Raw genomic sequence first — 16,884 nt, 5'->3', positions numbered from 1 at the left:
GATGCAGCAACAGCAGCAGCAGCAGCATCATGGGACTCCCATCATGAGGCCCCAGCCTGCACAGGCTCTTAGGTGACGGCGGGTGGCACTTAGTAAGCTATAATCCCCGACCACTCTGCGGCCATTACACACACCCATGCCAACATCGGGTCTATTTTAAGAACTAATGCCACTAGACCCGTGACTGACAAAGTGGCGTGCATGTTTGTGTTTGTTTTATCTCAAGACTTCAGTTTGAACAGTCTCTCCGGCTCTTTTCTAGGTCAGGCTCGGATGCTGTCTGAGAACAGACTTGCTGATCAGCATGGCAGCTACCAGGGGAATTATGTGTGATTTGACAAGTCAACAATTCTCCACCATCTCCATGCTGAGGATGATTACTTAGAAAAAGTGGGTCAGACATTGTATGATTTAAACAATGATTATTATGCTATATTGTTACATTACATGTCTTCGCATAATGCATTATGACTACTATAAATGTATTATATACATAATGTACATTTTAATGATGTATATTATGAGAAAGAGCACATGTAATATGGAGTCAGCCAGTGTTTCTACAAAACACTTATTCTAGAGGCCCATAAACTGCTCCATATGTGAATAAAATTCAATTACCTGATATATTTCGGTACTAAACCAGTAACCGTTTGGCCTTTTGAGAATTAATGCATTTACCAATGGTGCACTCATGCCTGCTAATGTTGGTAGTCTTATGCATTGTGTAAGAGTTAGTATTTGTATATTTGCATTAGGATTCATATTTAACCACAACAGACAAACAATTGCAAGTTGAAATATTTATTGTCAAATTTCTGACATTACATTACTTTAGATTTGCCCATGCAGAACACAAATACATCTCCATCTTATGGCCTTGCACATTCCCTCATTCAGACCAGTAGCAGAAACCTGTTGAGCCAAAGGGGGGAAACAGGTCTAGTTAATCAAGTTTCTTTTTTTTTTTTGGTTTTCCAGTGTCAATGTAATTTATGGATGCTCCATGGTCACGAGGTCCATATATTACTCCAGATAATGCTTAACATGTTTCTTACGACAGGATCCAAGCTCAGTGGATTGGCAACTGAACTGGGTTTTAGCAAGAGTCTCTCTCTACCCCTCAGTAATGGCCACTAGACACACCGGCAGCATCCAGTGGGCAAAGCATAGAAGGGATGATGACAAACACGATGCCATGCAGGCATTTAGTTATGCTATTCATGGGGTTCATCAGGTCCATTTCCACAGGTGTATAAAATCAAGTGCCTAAATTATGAACGCAGACTGTATGGTGCTTGATAAATACACCTGTGGAAAAGGGCCTAATGAAACCCATGAATAAACACTGCACGAGTGGTTTTATTACCTGCAGACTGGCGAATGCAGGTCTCCATCTATGCAAGAAAAGCCCGACCATCACACCATTCACCTGTGGAACATGAGGAAACGTTTGGGGAACTGCAATTCAACTAGAACAATTGTTTTCAACTAAAGAAAAAGAAACAAAATCTGAAAATCTAAGGAAAGTTGTATCTTCCGACAGGATCCAAAGCAAGGTGTTGGCCTTCGCTTTAGGTTTATGAAAGACTTTATAGACTTCCTCTTCCCCCCTGTGTGAGTCATTTAGGACACAAAGTCTTAAATGGGCAAAAAAGGGGATAATGCATATAAAAGACATCAAGAAACTTGATTACCTTCCAGGCCACTTGCATGTCAGGAAACTGACTGCCTTGCATCCAGTGAAAGGTCCTGCCCTAAGCCAAGCTTCTGACCTGGGTAAGTTGACATGAAGAGGATGGTACAGTTAAACATTCTACTAAACCCAATATTACAAAACTAAAGGGTACACAGAGTACAAACATCCATTAAGGCCAAATGCGGTCTCAACACTGGAGAGTGGAAATCAATTTGCGGAGCCTTCCCTAGTCCCTAGGAGAAATCGGCTACAGCATTTATTGTGCTTCATGGGACAACTTTGCACCAATTTTCATGACAACTGGGCCAATTTCTGCACAACTGTGCTTACAGACAAAACAATTAATCAACTGCAATAAAAACACTTTTTGAAACCAGTCCAGAAGGAAAATCTGAAAATCTAATAATGACATTTCAAAGACCGTTTGTATCTTCCGACAGGATCCAAAGCAAGGTGTTGGCCTTCGCTTTAGGTTTATGAAAGACTTTATAGACTTACTCTACCCCCCTGTGTTAGTCATTTAGGACACAAAGTCTTAAATGGGCAAAAAAGGGGCCAGCGCGTATGAAAGTTTAAACATATAGAAATGTCATTACCTTCCAAGTCATTTGCACGTCAGGCAACTGACTGCTTTGTCTCCAGTCAGAGGTCCTGCTTTAAGGTGGGCTCCTGATCATACCATGGGCTCTGGGTAGGAAGACATGAAGAGGAAAATGTTACTAAACCCAATATCTATAACTAAAAGGGTACACATACAGTACAAGCTTCCATTAAGCTAAATGCTGTATCTCAACACTGAATAGTGGAAATCGATTTGCGGAGCCACTCTGGGATTCAGATTAGCTACAACATTTACGACAGGACAACTTAATACCAGGTTTTGTGCAAAAAAATGTAAATCGTGCTTACAGACACACTAATCCAAAAAAAACAAAAACAAATATTGCACCAAAAACATTCCTTGGTGTAGGTCATATAACCAGACATTAACATTTGAAAGCAGACCGGAAACTATATCTGAATGCAGTCATGCCTCATTTCAAAGAAAGTTGTATCTTCCGACAGGATCCAAAGCAAGGTGTTGGCCTTCACTTTAGGTTTATGAAAGACTTTATAGACTTCCTCTACCCCCCTGTGTGAGTCATTTAGGACACAAAGTCTTAAATGGGCAAAAAAGGGGCCAGCGAATATGAAAGTTTAAACACATAGAAATGTCATTACCATCCAAGTCATTTGCATGTCAGGCAATTGACTGCTTTGTCTCCAGTCAGAGGTCCTGCTTTAAGGTGGGCTCCTGGTCATACCATGGGCTCTGGGTAGGAAGACATGAAGACGATAATTTTACTAAACCCAATATCTAAAACTAGAAGGATTCAATACAAGCTTCCATTAAGGCTAAATGCTGTATCTCAACATTGAATAGTGGAAATCAATTTGCGGAGCCACCCTGGGATTCAGATTAGCTACAACATTTACGACAGGACAACTTCATACCAGGTTTTGTGCAAAAAATGTAAATCGTGCTTACAGACACACAATTCTAAAAAAAAAAAAAAAAAAAAAAAAATATTGCACCAAAAACATTCCTTGGTGTAGGTAATATAACCAGACATTAACATTTGAAAGCAGACCGGAAACAAAATTTGAATAAAGGTCATGCCTCATTTCAAAGACCGTTTGTATCTTCCGACAGGATCCAAAGCAAGGTGTTGGCCTTCGCTTTAGGTTTATGAAAGACTTTATAGACTTACTCTACCCCCCTGTGTTAGTCATTTAGGACACAAAGTCTTAAATGGGCAAAAAAGGGGCCAGCGTATATGAAAGTTTAAACATATAGAAATGTCATTACCTTCCCAGTCATTTGCATGTCAGGCAATTGACTGCTTTGTCTCCAGTCAGAGGTCCTGCTTTAAGGTGGGCTCCTGATCATACCATGGGCTCTGGGTAGGAAGACATGAAGATGACAATTTTACTAAACCCAATATCTAAAACTAACATGCAATACAAGCTTCCATTAAGGCTAAATGCTGTATCTCAACATTGTATAGTGGAAATCAATTTGCGGAACCACTCTGGGATTCAGATTAGCTACAACTTTTACGACATGACAACTTCGTATGAGGTTTTGTGCAAAAAATGTCAATCGTGCTTACAGACAAAACAAACAAATATTGCACCAAAAACATTTCTTGGTGTAGGTAATATAACCAGTCATTAGCGTTTGAAGCCAGACCGGAAACAAAATCTGAAAATATACATCATGGCTCATTTCAAAGAAAGTTGTATCTTCCGACAGGATCCAAAGCAAGGTGTTGGCCTTCGCCTTAGGTTTATGAAATACTTTATAGACTTCCTCTACCCCCCTGTGTGAGTCATTTAGGACACAAAGTCTTAAATGGGCAAAAAAGGGGACCACTCATATAAAGAAAGCGAAGGACAGTCCATTACCTCCCAAGCCATTTGGAAATGAGGCTACGGTCCTGCTTGAAGACGGAAGTCCTGCGTCCTGCCACAAACGGGGCTCCTTCTGCTCACTCCACAAGTCCTGAGTGGGGAGAGACATGCAGCAGAGTAGAGGAAGGTAAGAGTCACATGCTGGACAGCTTACTACATGCAATATCTTTAACGGGCAGACAGTGGTCAGAGAGGGTTAAAGCGGAGCGAGAGGCGCAAACGTTCGAACATTTCCGCGTTCTGTTTTCGCAAAGGGGAGGGGGGCGAAATCCCCCTTTAAGCAGACCTAGAAACATTCTAACTGAACTGCTTGCCGATCGATATCCCACTATGACGACTTTGCGACACGCCTCTTTAAGCAGACAGGAACTGTTCGAATTTTGCTTCCATAGAGATGCATTATGTTGCTCCATCTGGTCAGTAATGAAGGATCTTTGCAGTGGTTACGTAGAATCTAAGGAGCTGGCATGTGGATGCCAGAGAAGTAGTAGATTCAATTCCCAGCTGCTACCACCATGCCCTTGAGCAAGGCACTTAAACCCCGAGTAGCTCTTTGGATACCTTTGTATGATGTGTAAGCTGCTTTGGATAAAAGCGCCAACCAAATGAATAAGTAGAGACTTCAAATTAAATGCCAAATATTTCAACATGGCGAAACTAACTTTGCGGAGCCACTGTCTCATGTTAGTTCCCAGGTTTACTGGGTTTTTATACCTGGCTCATGCTACACCTTTCTGGCAAGTTCAAAGAAAATCAGGCCAAAAGAAATGTGCATAATCAATGCTTAGACAAACAGCACTGAAAACACCGCCTTGGTTGTGGTAACTGGACCTCAGGGTGTACATGTAAAAGCACAAGAATGGAATGGCCATCACGACTTGTATGAAGACATGTACCTCTCGACAGGTCCAGAGGCAGTGGTAAGGCCGCTGCCCCAGGTTTTAAGAGAGGGTCTCTCTCTACCCCTCAGTAATGGCCACTAGACACACGGGCAGCATCCAGTGGGCAAAGCATAGAAGGGATGATGACACGAACACGATGCCATCCAGGCATTTAGCTATGCTATTCATGGGTTTCATCAGGTCCATTTCCACAGGTGTATAAAATCAAGTACCTAAATTATGAACGTAGACTGCATGGTGCTTGATTAACACACCTGTGAAAAGGGGCCTAATGAAACCCATGCATGTATGGAGTTATGCCGTTTTATTACCTGTGGGCTGGGCAGAATGCAGGTCTCTCCATCTATGCAAGGGACGCAAGACCACCACATCATTCATCTGTAAAACATGAAGGAAACATTCAAACAACTGGAGGAAACATCCAAACAAATGGAGGAAATTTCCAACTAAAAATATATCACATTTTAAAGAAAGTTGTATCTTCCGACAGGATCCAAAGCAAGGTGTTGGCCTTCGCTTTAGGTTTATGAAAGACTTTATAGACTTCCTCTTCCCCCCTGTGTGAGTCATTTAGGACACAAAGTCTTAAATGGGCAAAAAAGGGGTTAAAGTCACAATAAATATACTTAGACTTTGTTTAGACTTACCTATGAGCCTCCTTTCTGAAACTACTCCTTCCATTCTTGACCCTGAGGTCCATAATGACCATCCTGTTTTGAATAATAATGCATTACGAGGTTAGAATAGTCTGAAGAGTATTAGTAGCAATACTTGATCTATTTGCACCATTTCACTGGGATAAAGTGCTGTCAGCTCGAAATTTAGCAATTATCTGCCAGCAGGCAAAGTGCTTCTAGTCTAGGCCGACTAGCCTCATTCCCCACCCACGTGGAAAGAAGCCATTACAATATCTGCAACTTAGCGATCACTAAAGCATTAAGCACTGGGAGCTAAGCAATCAAGTAAGTTATGGAAAGGAAATTTCCAACTAAAAATATATCACATTTTAAAGAAAGTTGTATCTTCCGACAGGATCCAAAGCAAGGTGTTGGCCTTCGCTTTAGGTTTATGAAAGACTTTATAGACTTCCTCTTCCCCCCTGTGTGAGTCATTTAGGACACAAAGTCTTAAATGGGCAAAAAAGGGGCCAGCGTATATGAAAGTTGAAACATTCATTACCTTCCCAGTAATTTGTTTATCAGGTCATTGCATGCCTTGATTCCAAACTGCCTCAGCTGGTGACCCATGCGCTCATTCCTCAAGTTCTGTGTGGGAAGAAATGAAGCAAAGAATAACTGGACTGGCAGATAAGGGTGAAAGTATGCCTGCATTAATGCTGTTGTGGACTTTTCACTAAAGCAAATTCTCAATAAAAGTGTCATATCCTTGACAAAGCACAATCTATGGGCTGATGAATTCACATGGTTGTATATGTATATTAGAGATGCACCGATCGATCGGCCGCCGATCGGAATCGGCCGATTTTCACGTGATCGGCCACGACCGGCGACCGGCCGGACAGTCTGAGACATGCCGATTTTATGCCGGTCAAATGCACTCGCACGTACTTGTAACAACATCACACTCACACAGCTGAGTTTGCAAAGTTTGATGAAGCTAGGCCAACAGTCAGGGCTGGATAAAGCGCTAATACTGAGTTTTTCTATGCAGCGAACGCTGTGCTTTGCCATACTAAGCTGTCACTTAGGTTACAGCGCTCATCAAAGTCCGTCCTTGCCGCTAATTGCGTGCCCACAGCTGAACCACAAGCGCTATCAATAAGCAGCGACATAGCCTTTATACTCCACTTAAGGCGAGACACGGCAGGAATAAACATAGTTTTGCTTCGGTTTGCCAACTTATCATGTATTCTTTCACACTACTACAACAACTAAGTCCGATTTACACATTTAGAGGTTTATTTCATTACCTTTTGTCTGATCACGCCTGTATATTTCTTCTAAATTCGCCAAAAGTTAGCATTCTAACGTATCATAAACTACCGCGACCGTGATACAAAACATATCATGTGTGGTGTCGTTGGAAAGCTGTGTTTCTCCTGCATGACGTTATGCCATCCAAATATGGACACTTCCTTAGTATCCGCAAGCAATCGCGAAAGTTCAGAGAAGAGTGTGGACTGAGAATGTATGTCATTTGCTGTGTTTCAAGGCTTCTCAAAATTTTTTTTTTTGTTGTCATTTTCCAACATCTCAGCCTAGCACTAACTTCAGTTATCAGTATTCTGAAGATATTTACAGTTGGATATTGCATATGGATGTGAGAAGAAAAGAAATAGTGTTCCTTCTACATGTGTGAAATGAATGTCCCACACTGGGATTACTGCAGCTGAAGAAGACTTGAAGAATCTGTCTATTCATATTTTTCTACCAGCCATTGATAAGTTGATTACATTTCTAACATGTTGTATTAAAGAAAATATATGCTAGAAAATAACTCTTTGTTTGTGCTGTGAAGTGGTTAGAAGAAATTAAATCGGAATCGGCTAAAATCGGTATCGGCCGGTCAAACTCGATGAAAAATCGGAATCGGCCAAAAAATTGCAATCGGTGCATCTCTAATGTATATGATCATTGCAGAGGACATGCAACTATTTTGATGAAGGAAGCCTACTGCATTTGTACTAAGAAAAGTACACCCACACTTCCCAACTTTACACATACACACACAGATGTCTCAGTGGTGAACTGAGAGTGTTTCTCCCGACAGGATCCAAAGTAAGGTGTTGAAAGCCTTTACTTTAGGTTTATGAGAGAACTCTACCCCCCTGTGTTTGTCAATTAAGACACTTCAGTCTTAAATGGGCAAAAAAGGGGTTAAAGTCACAATAAATATACTTAGACTTTGTTTAGACTTACCTATGAGCCTCCTTTCTGAAACTACTCCTTCCATTCTTGACCCTGAGGTCCATAATGACCATCCTGTTTTGAATAATAATGCATTACGAGGTTAGAATAGTCTGAAGAGTATTAGTAGCAATACTTGATCTATTTGCACCATTTCACTGGGATAAAGTGCTGTCAGCTCGAAATTTAGCAATTATCTGCCAGCAGGCAAAGTGCTTCTAGTCTAGGCCGACTAGCCTCATTCCCCACCCACGTGGAAAGAAGCCATTACAATATCTGCAACTTAGCGATCACTAAAGCATTAAGCACTGGGAGCTAAGCAATCAAGTAAGTTATGTATGCTTTTCACATTCGCATCGTGCATTTCGTGGATACTCAGGTTAGATTCAATTGGTAGGCTATGATAAGCAAAGCGACCGGGCCTACGACCTAAACGTGCTAGCTTGCTAAAATGAGCATAGCTTCCTAGTTAGTGAAAGAACACACTTTTGTCACCTCACATGCTTATAGTGAGATTGGGCAATTCATGTGCGAGTACTGATAAAGAGCAACAAAACAAAAAGCTGTTGAATGTCAAAAATAAGTCCTGTAAAAACTTACATTAATAACTTCTCACGCGGAGCTTCCATGACTGCAGACTTTCCACTTAGGCATGCCGCTCTGAAAGACTTGTATGAAAGCGGAAGAGCTGAACCACGTGACGGGCTATTAAAGGGGAAATGCTAGAGGTGAAATCGTACGAAATGGATGACTGATGAATGAGTGGATGAGTACTAGATGGATGAATGAGTGAATGAATGAATGAATTAATCATTAATTAACTACTTGACATATTAATGCATTTGGAGCTTAAAGTTAACCAAGCATAGTGATCATTAGCACTATATCAGTAGGGGGTGATACCCAAAAAATAGACAGACCACACTGGAGTAGTAACACTGTTTAAAAGATTAGACACAAATAAAGCTGCAGGTCCGGATGGTGTCTCATCTTTCCTTTTAAAGACTTGTGCGGAGGAACTTACACCAGCTTGGGTCCCCCTGTCTACCAAAGGTCAGTAGATTCGCACACAGTCCCATCTCTGTGGAAAAGGGCAACTATCATTCCCCTCCCAAAGAAAGCTGTAGGCTACCCAAAGAAAACAACGACTATAGTAGCTTTGACTTCCATTGTAGTCAAGTGCTTAGAGAAGTTGATTGTGGGGAAGCTGAGGTCAAACTTACAAGGACAGTTAGACTCACATCAGTTTGCCTATAGAGACAACCGTGGCACTGATGATGCAATTCTTACTATAACACACTCAATCCTACAACACCTGGAAAATCTATGCCAGATTATTGTTTGTTGACTTTAGCTCCGCATTTAACACCGTGCAGCCACACATCCTTCTTAGTAAACTCAAACAGATGTCCGTTAATCCATATATCATCAGATGGTATCACTCCTTCCAGATAGGACTCAACAGGTCAGAGTGAACCTAACAACATCTCAGTTAAAAACAATAAGTACAGGTGTCCCTCAAGGGTGTGTGAGTTCCCCCCCATTATTCACAGTATACACCAACGACTGCACTAGCAGTCACCCTGGTGTCTCTTTTATTAAATTTTCAGACGACACTGCCATTCTGTGTCTTACAGATATGGAGACAACCACCTCTGTGTAGCCTACAAGCAGGAGGTGGATAACTTTGTACAGTGGTGTGGTGACCACCACCTCACTATTAATACAAAAAAACAGAGGAAATGGTCTTTGACCCAGGTCATGTGGGGGACCACACGCCGTTATTGATTCAGAGTGTCAATATTGCTCAGGTTGATTCATACAAATACCTGGGTGTGCATATTGATAATAACCTGTCCTGGAATGTCCATGTTACTAGTGTGTGTACTAGGATCCAGCAGAGACTTCACTTTCTACGTAGACTAAGGGTGTTTGGTGTACAACAGAAGGTGATGTTGGTTTTCTATCGTGCTGTGATTGAAAGTGTATTTCGTTACGCAATCCCTGCCTGGTTTGGCAACTTAACTGTAAAGTTGAAGTCCCAAATCAATGGACTAGTTCACACTGCGTTTAAAGTAATGGGAGTGAAGGACCAACCCACTATTCAAGCAATATTTGAGGAATCTGTTCTGAGAAAAGCCAAAAAAATCATTGCAGATCCCTCTCATGTCTTACACACAGAATATAAACTACTACCCTCTGGCAGACGCTACAACATTCCAGTTAAAAATAAGAAAAGGTATTTGAACCGGTACAAATTCTCATTTATTCCACTCTCTGTTAACCTCTTGAACTCAGGCCGTCAGCGGAGATTTCCTGTTATGTAATGCAATGTATGTAGGTATGTATGTATGTATGTTTGTATGTATGCACTTTATGATTGCACTGTCAGCACTTTCTGGTGTTATGTTATATGTGATGTAGCAGCCTGTTTGTCCAAGACAAATTTCCCTTGGGACACAATAAAGAAATCTTAATCTTAATTCAATGAAGGAAAAGGAAAAAGAATTGAGGCACTCCTGTTCAAAATTAAAAGCCTTACACAACATGCTTTTCAGCTTTTAGTCTTGGTGAAGGCATGCCAGACTAGACAGGTGTGCACGTTTACCTGCTAGAGAGAGGTGAGAGTAGTCACCTAAGTCCCTCCTAGCCTACACAACAAGGACTCTTGTACATAGAAGTAATGTAATGTAGTCTGCCCCGGTAAGGCAGGGTATAGTATGTGCACATATGTACAGTGTAAGCACTTGCTAGTGAAGCCTATTGCACATAGAGGGGTCTTTGTTCGTGATCTTTAGTTGTCTGGTTTGGTTCATTGTCGATATTTGTTGGTATAGGACCCATCATGAGCGTGGATGGGGGTGGGTCTGGAGGTGAGGGCCTAATTCAATGAAACACGTATGAAGTTGCCTGGATTTGAAATGCTCTTGAGGGCTGTGATTTGTGAGTGATTTTGGTTTTGACGGTTTGCTGTAGGCCTAACTTGGCCTCTGTGTGAAATCCCCTACCTACAGCATGGCATTGCATTTATCTCCTGTGTATATTTGAAATGTGAGTAGACTAAATTCAGTTATGTGCACAATGTGATTATTGCCATTCACATAATGAACTCTTTGACTTAGTTTCTTTCTTCAACTCAAGTTTCAAGTAGTCCATTATATCTGGTCACAGAATGACATTTTTAATGATTAAATGATAGGTCTAATAATTAAAAACAAAAACTTCAAGCTAAAAAGAAAATTCCTGATCACATCCAAAACATTGTGTTCATAGTAGCCATCATCATTGATTTGCATTTAACATAAAAACTTTCTTGATCAAAGTTCAACATTAGCCTACTTTTACAATAAGCCTAACTTTAACAGTGAAGGGGAAGTGGTTTCTGTTATAAATGTTATTGGTCGCCACTTTGACTACTTTGGTCCAATTCAGCCAGGATTGGTCCACCGGCGCTGTCTCTCAAATAGGAACTTTCCTCCAGCATCTCCGGTATCTTTTCTAGTGAGTGGGCGGGGCATGTGAGGTCCTTACGTCTAGGATGTAATCCATTGCTAGCAACCTGCCGCTGCTAGCTGCTGATGTTTACTTTCAATACAGCCGTCATTTTTCATCAAGGACATTGTAATCGCTAGCAAAAATGAACTAACTTAGCCTTATCACCAAAGACCGCTTTCTCTTTTGTTTTGTGCACGCAGCACATACTTACACATTGGTATTGCGAACGGCGAGGATTGCCTGGTGTTTAGCCGTGGCATTTGCATCTTTACAACTGGGATTGCAGCCTGGCCTCTTGCCCGTGCTGCGAAATTCATTTTTCCACCATTGTCCTTTACTTGAAATCATGTTTATTTCACAACGATGGCTGTGAGGGGGACCCTGTAAACTAAATGACTGTCAGAAATATCGCCTCCATTTGTAATATGGTGAGTAGTGTGTTGTCCTTTCAATTGTTAGCTAGCTTTCGACCCCCGGCTCTTGTTATAGCAAAACAGATGATACTGCTCATGCGGTTTGATCTCGGCTAAATCCACGGCTTCTGATGTTTATATCGACAGAGATGCGCAAAGGGAATGGCTTTGACATGGAGATTCAGTGATAGAAATGTGAAATAGGGGGACGGCCTGGTTGTGTGCTCGGCTCAAAATGCATGACCTGCGCATACTGATGTTGCATGCAACATGTAAAATGTGTAACAGAGTCTGCCTGCAAGCTAGTCAGCATCTGTCGTGGTCAAGAGTCAATGGGTGATGCTGGGGGCAGGCGCGCAATCATGGTGTCAACAGCAGACGTTTTGACAGAGCAGAAGTGGGTTAAGCTGTCTTCAGAGGGTCACCGGCCAAATGTGTGGAACAAAGGACCAACTTCTGTTATATCATGTCTGCAGTGTTCATTTGCATTTTAAATAGGACCCACACTACTGTACCCACGTGCACATGCGGTGAACGTTCTGTGGCGTCTAGTCACGTGTAGTAGGATCAGCTGAGAATGCTACAGTAGAGTTACATATGTCCATGACGTCATATACTACGAAGCCATAGACACATGTACGAAGCCATTCTGTAGTAGCAAAGCCTTTCATGCAGCAACAGGAAAGCTCAATGACCTATTTGCTGGGTGAGCATCAACTCGTGTGAGTTATTTGTATGGATGATGGCCTCAGCAGTTGTTGTTGAGAAACTCGAAGAAAATGAAAGCCTTGTGTCCTGTGTATCATCATCATTGATATCAAAAGTGACCACTTGACTGCTGTAGAAGATGGCTGACATGTACACCACAGGGGACTAATAATCTAGATGTCTTTGTACCGTCAATATTTCCAATAATTTCCCCATAGGAGTACTGCCATCACTCTTAGATTGATTAGAAATGTTATGGATGTCCCTTTATGGGTATATTGCTCATCTTTGTTGTCCATATTTTATAAATCTATAGACTAAATTAATTTAAACAGCCTCTCAAATGCACAGAATGGGTTCCGAGAGCACGGACACTGATTATATTGTGTAACAGTAGCTGTACAAAAAGGATCCATCTTCATCACCGATGGCAACGGCTAATTTGACATTGTGTAAATGGGCGCACCAAACACGCTGTCTAAGACTAGAGTGCCTGCCTCTAATTGGCTCGGCTTAATCACAAATGTTACTGATTAATTAAACCATGTGTGTGTAGGTTCCATGTAAGGAATGTGCACAAAAAAAGCATGTAAACATGTGTTAACATTTGCTAACATGAGTAAACATTTGCTAACATGTGTAAACATGCAAGGCTCCAGCGTAGACCACACACCCTGTGTGCCGGCGTTACATAAGTCCGTGCCTTAGGGGGGTTTGATGACTCTCTGCACAGGTACCTGCCTGCGTCGCCGCTGCTGCTGCAGTGGTCAGTCGGCTGGCTAGGACACGGCTGTGCGTACGACCGGGACAGGAAATGAGGACGCTGCTTCAGAGGGTCAATTACTGGGCCATTATTATGAGTCAGTGCGGTGTTAATGCAGGGGAGTTAATGAGGCCGCAATGGGAGGCTCGGGTGGCTGAGTATTGACCACTCTCTCCCACACATACACACACACACACACACACAGCCTTGGCACACCATGGGAGAACATGTGTGTGTCTGTGTGTGTGTGTGTGTGTCAGGAAGGTTAGCTGTCACATCAGTGTGGACCAGTATGGCAAGGTTATTGCCATTTTGATTGCAAAATTGCAAATAAAAAAGAGTGCCCATAATCCTATCTGCATCAAAGGGCCTCTAGTCCCAGTCAGACGTCCAGAAGAGCCCTCTGGTCAGCCTCTCTCAGTCTCAGCTTGTGCCTCCATCTCAGCGTTTCCCTCTTCTGAGCCCCAACAGAAGTCAGAGAATCCGAGCCAACACTCTGGGCTTCAGAGATTGCATGCCAAAAAAAAAAGAAGAAGAAGAAAAAAAAGAAGCTGCTGTCATTTGAGGTCCAAAAGCATCTCTTAACATCTTTGATGCTTCTCTTTTAGCAGCGACATGGCTTTTGTCTGGCTCTGGGAAGTCGGCGTTTTTTTTGTGTACTCATAAGTGGCCTGTCGCTCCTGTCAAAAAATCTGCTGGGTGTTCAGATCTCAGCAGAGCAGAGCAGAGCCCTGGGGAAGAGGGAGGAGAGAAGTGCTCCCATCAGCCAGACATTCACAGAGACTGCTTCCTGTCATCAGATGAAGGCAGCGAACCGCTAAATGCACCGTAACTCCATAATGGAGGAGGGACTTGTTGTCAGTCATATGTCATCCATCTGACTCACAGTCAGAAGTGGTTTTGTTCTCCCGCATAAAGGCAGCCGTATCGTGTTCGTCGAAATCGTTGTGATATTTGAGGCAATCAAGACCACTCAGAGAGGATTTTTAATTAGCAAAGTGCTTGTGTTCTCTGTCAGATAATTGTCACATCAATGCAGTCTTTGAGAAGCCATCTCTCTTTGCTTCAGCGTAACTTTCCAGTGAGGCAGTAGGCTAGGTTTGGGTTGTGAATCAACTCTCTGACTCTTCTGGTTTACAGAAGTCAGTTAAGGCAACACGAAAAAAGAGTTGGGATGTAAATCCCTTGGTGTCAATTTCATAAAGCTGAGGAAAAGGGCCATGCTCATACCTAGGACAGCAATGTGTGCATCGATGATGTCATATGGCATTCTCCATATCAGTGTAATGTGGAAAACGGTCAGTGCATAAGAAAGTAATAAGTTAGAAGCTATTATTTCTAGGCAAAAGCTGTGGGCACCGCAAATGACGTTAGAGAGCGGTTATAGTACAAGATATGACAAGGCACACTAGCGTGGGCGTTCTGTGAGCAGAAAACATCAGTGTTTATGCTGTCTACATCTGCCCTGCTACATGGTGCTGGTGGTGGTTGTGTTGCTCACTTATCTCATGAGTCTCAGAAGCTGGCAAACTCCACTCTCGTCACTCGCCCTGTAGCTCTCTAAAAAGGCAGGCTGGCACAGAGCTGGTATCATGCCCTAGTGCCCCATTACCCCCCCTCACCACCACCACCACCCACCGCACCACGCATGGCTTGTATCTGTGACTGTTGTTTACACAAGCAGGTGTCGTGGTCGGAATGGAGCCACCAATCGGGGGTCGTTATTGGATGTTTGTTGACGTGCCGCGGTAGTGTGGGTTTGTGTCTTCCCGCTCACGCTGGTTCGGTACCTCGAGGCGACATTGCAGTGGTCGTGACTCAGGTCTGTAGAGAACAGGCTGTACCCTCCTGCCTGCGTCCCCTCGTCCCGCCCCTACCCCACCGCCCGGGGCTGGTGTGTCTGACTCGCCGGCTGGTTGGCGCTGACCGCTGACCTTGCTCAGTGTTTTTCCAGCGCTGCCCGGGGAACGTGGAAAGTCACCCAAAAAGGGTTTCTCACCTGTGGGTTTGAACGGCTGCAGTTGGCACAGCCGTTGACGTAGGGTAGATAATTACTTGCTGGAAGAGGTGTGTGTGTCTGTGTGTGTGTGTGTGTGTGTGTGTGTGCGTGTGCGTGTGCGTGTGTGTCTGTGTCTGTGTGTGCGTGTGTGTGTGCGTGCGCATGATTGGTGAGAGTGGGGAATGGGAGAAGGCATTCTGAGGTGTTTTCATCAGCTTGGGTAACATTATTACTTTCTCTCTTTCTTTCTCTCCCTCTTTCTTTCTATCTCTCTCTTCTTGTTCCTTTCTCTCTGTCTCTCACAGGGCACCAATGCCTCTGCCCTGGAAAAAGACATTGGGCCAGAGCAGTTCCCCATTAATGAACACTACTTTGGATTGGTCAACGTGAGTATCTCTGCAAACGACACACACTGCACTGACTAAAACAATGTTTTATGTCTTATTTGTCATTACATCAGGAGAAGTTGCATGCATGTGTTTTATATTCCTAGAGAATGCAAAAGTATGTTAGCTTGTATTTGCTTAGTTTTGTTTTAATCAACATCTACACTTGATTAGATTTTATTTGAGGTACCATCTGTGTTGACATGCGATTTGACTCGTGGGAATTGTCACTCTTTCTCCCCAGTACTTTTCCATGAAGGCTGTACTACTCTTGTTGGTTTGGCCAGCATTTTCCTGCGAGTCGTATTTCAGATACAATGTCATATTGATTTTTTCCCCCTCCTGCAGCTCAATTAATCGAAAAGCCTTTCGTGTTCTCATTTGGGAGGGGGATAACATTTCATCCTTAACGATGTGGTGACGATGCCTTCCAAATGTTGTTACCCAAAGGCCATTCATCATCGCTGGCCTGTTCACCAAATATCCAAACCCGATGTGACAGACAAACAAGTACCGCCAAAAAAACCCAGCACGAGGACAAATAAAAAAAAAAACGTTTCCATCTTGGCCCAGAGAACTGCTCCCATTCTCGCTGAGTCGGTCAGACTCAAACCCCAATATGAAGCAGAAAAGAAACAAGTTGAACAGGAAGGAGAAAAAAGACAACAAGGAGAAAATGGTTCTCTTCTACTCGCCTTGTGCCTCTTTCAAGGGAGCCATGTAGGCAAGAGCAGTGCATCTAAAATGGGTATCGTGCCCACGATCTGGTTGCGTTGCCAGAGAAAGGGGCACTCTGGGAGGAAGGAGAGGCAGCCAAGACTGTTAGTTATCACAAGGCTCACATGCATCAGCGTCTCTGCTGTTTTTGCGGACGGGCTGTAGGTGTTGTTTTTGGAGATGAATGTCCATAATGTGTGTTTTTGTTTTTTGTTTTGCTGTATTGTTTTTGGACACAGCAGAGGGCTCTCTCTCTCTCTCGGGCTCTCTCTCTCTCTCTCTCTCTCTCCTCTCTCTCTCTCTTTCTCTCTCTCTCTGTTGCGGTCTTCGCTGGGCCTTCAGCGCGGTTCCCGTAAAGAAAGCACACAAAAACACGGGTGTCCCTTTCAGAACGCAGGGGTCAGAAACGGGTCGCCCGGAACCACAACAAAACTGCCGTCTCCCTGGCAATGCGCTGTTGGTGTTCCTCTCAGGTCCAGCA

General features: G+C 43.0%; 1 protein-coding gene, 1 long non-coding RNA gene and 9 other non-coding genes across 15 annotated transcripts in view; 1 reads left to right on the top strand and 10 right to left on the bottom strand.

Annotated features, from left to right (window-relative positions):
- Positions 1-788: 788 nt before the first annotated feature.
- Positions 789-8,651, bottom strand: LOC134102782 (uncharacterized). Of its 4 annotated transcripts, XR_009941553.1 has the most exons (12): positions 8,523-8,651; positions 7,935-7,997; positions 6,235-6,320; positions 5,703-5,765; positions 5,367-5,433; positions 4,148-4,244; positions 3,549-3,639; positions 2,921-3,011; positions 2,296-2,386; positions 1,698-1,775; positions 1,370-1,432; positions 789-915 (listed from the first exon to the last, which is right to left on the bottom strand). It is a non-coding gene; the product is annotated as an uncharacterized LOC134102782 (long non-coding RNA). The 4 variants fall into 4 exon arrangements; XR_009941550.1 differs by lacking the exon at positions 5,703-5,765; XR_009941552.1 differs by lacking the exons at positions 2,921-3,011; positions 5,703-5,765.
- Positions 1,046-1,166, bottom strand: LOC134058379 (small nucleolar RNA SNORA26). Its single transcript, XR_009935023.1, has one exon. It is a non-coding gene; the product is annotated as a small nucleolar RNA SNORA26 (small nucleolar RNA).
- LOC134058377 (small nucleolar RNA SNORA26) lies at positions 1,529-1,653 on the bottom strand. The gene has a single exon (XR_009935021.1). It is a non-coding gene; the product is annotated as a small nucleolar RNA SNORA26 (small nucleolar RNA).
- Positions 2,122-2,246, bottom strand: LOC134058373 (small nucleolar RNA SNORA26). Its single transcript, XR_009935017.1, has one exon. It is a non-coding gene; the product is annotated as a small nucleolar RNA SNORA26 (small nucleolar RNA).
- On the bottom strand, positions 2,747-2,871 carry LOC134058374 (small nucleolar RNA SNORA26). Its single transcript, XR_009935018.1, has one exon. It is a non-coding gene; the product is annotated as a small nucleolar RNA SNORA26 (small nucleolar RNA).
- On the bottom strand, positions 3,375-3,499 carry LOC134058372 (small nucleolar RNA SNORA26). The gene has a single exon (XR_009935016.1). It is a non-coding gene; the product is annotated as a small nucleolar RNA SNORA26 (small nucleolar RNA).
- LOC134058378 (small nucleolar RNA SNORA26) lies at positions 3,978-4,102 on the bottom strand. Its single transcript, XR_009935022.1, has one exon. It is a non-coding gene; the product is annotated as a small nucleolar RNA SNORA26 (small nucleolar RNA).
- LOC134058376 (small nucleolar RNA SNORA26) lies at positions 5,528-5,652 on the bottom strand. Its single transcript, XR_009935020.1, has one exon. It is a non-coding gene; the product is annotated as a small nucleolar RNA SNORA26 (small nucleolar RNA).
- Positions 6,070-6,194, bottom strand: LOC134058375 (small nucleolar RNA SNORA26). Its single transcript, XR_009935019.1, has one exon. It is a non-coding gene; the product is annotated as a small nucleolar RNA SNORA26 (small nucleolar RNA).
- Positions 7,768-7,884, bottom strand: LOC134058371 (small nucleolar RNA SNORA26). The gene has a single exon (XR_009935015.1). It is a non-coding gene; the product is annotated as a small nucleolar RNA SNORA26 (small nucleolar RNA).
- Positions 8,652-9,342: 691 nt separating the features above from the next.
- The window catches only part of usp46 (ubiquitin specific peptidase 46), an 18,458-nt gene continuing 10,916 nt past the window's right edge, over positions 9,343-16,884 (top strand). The window contains exons 1-2 of one of the 2 annotated variants that reach the window (XM_062556204.1): positions 9,343-9,871; positions 15,606-15,686. In XM_062556204.1, coding sequence (XP_062412188.1) covers positions 9,665-9,871; positions 15,606-15,686 — 288 coding nt within the window. In that variant the 5' untranslated portion in view covers positions 9,343-9,664. Of the gene's footprint in view, positions 9,872-11,483; positions 11,846-15,605; positions 15,687-16,884 lie in introns of those variants that run through there. The other variant, XM_062556205.1, reaches the window with a different exon arrangement.

The sequence above is a fragment of the Sardina pilchardus genome, chromosome 15, assembly GCF_963854185.1.
Source record: "Sardina pilchardus chromosome 15, fSarPil1.1, whole genome shotgun sequence".
NCBI classification, from domain to species: Eukaryota; Metazoa; Chordata; class Actinopteri; order Clupeiformes; family Clupeidae; genus Sardina; species Sardina pilchardus.
The sequence above is the reverse complement of the archived record's forward strand: the minus strand, read 5'-3'. Positions and strand labels throughout refer to the sequence as shown.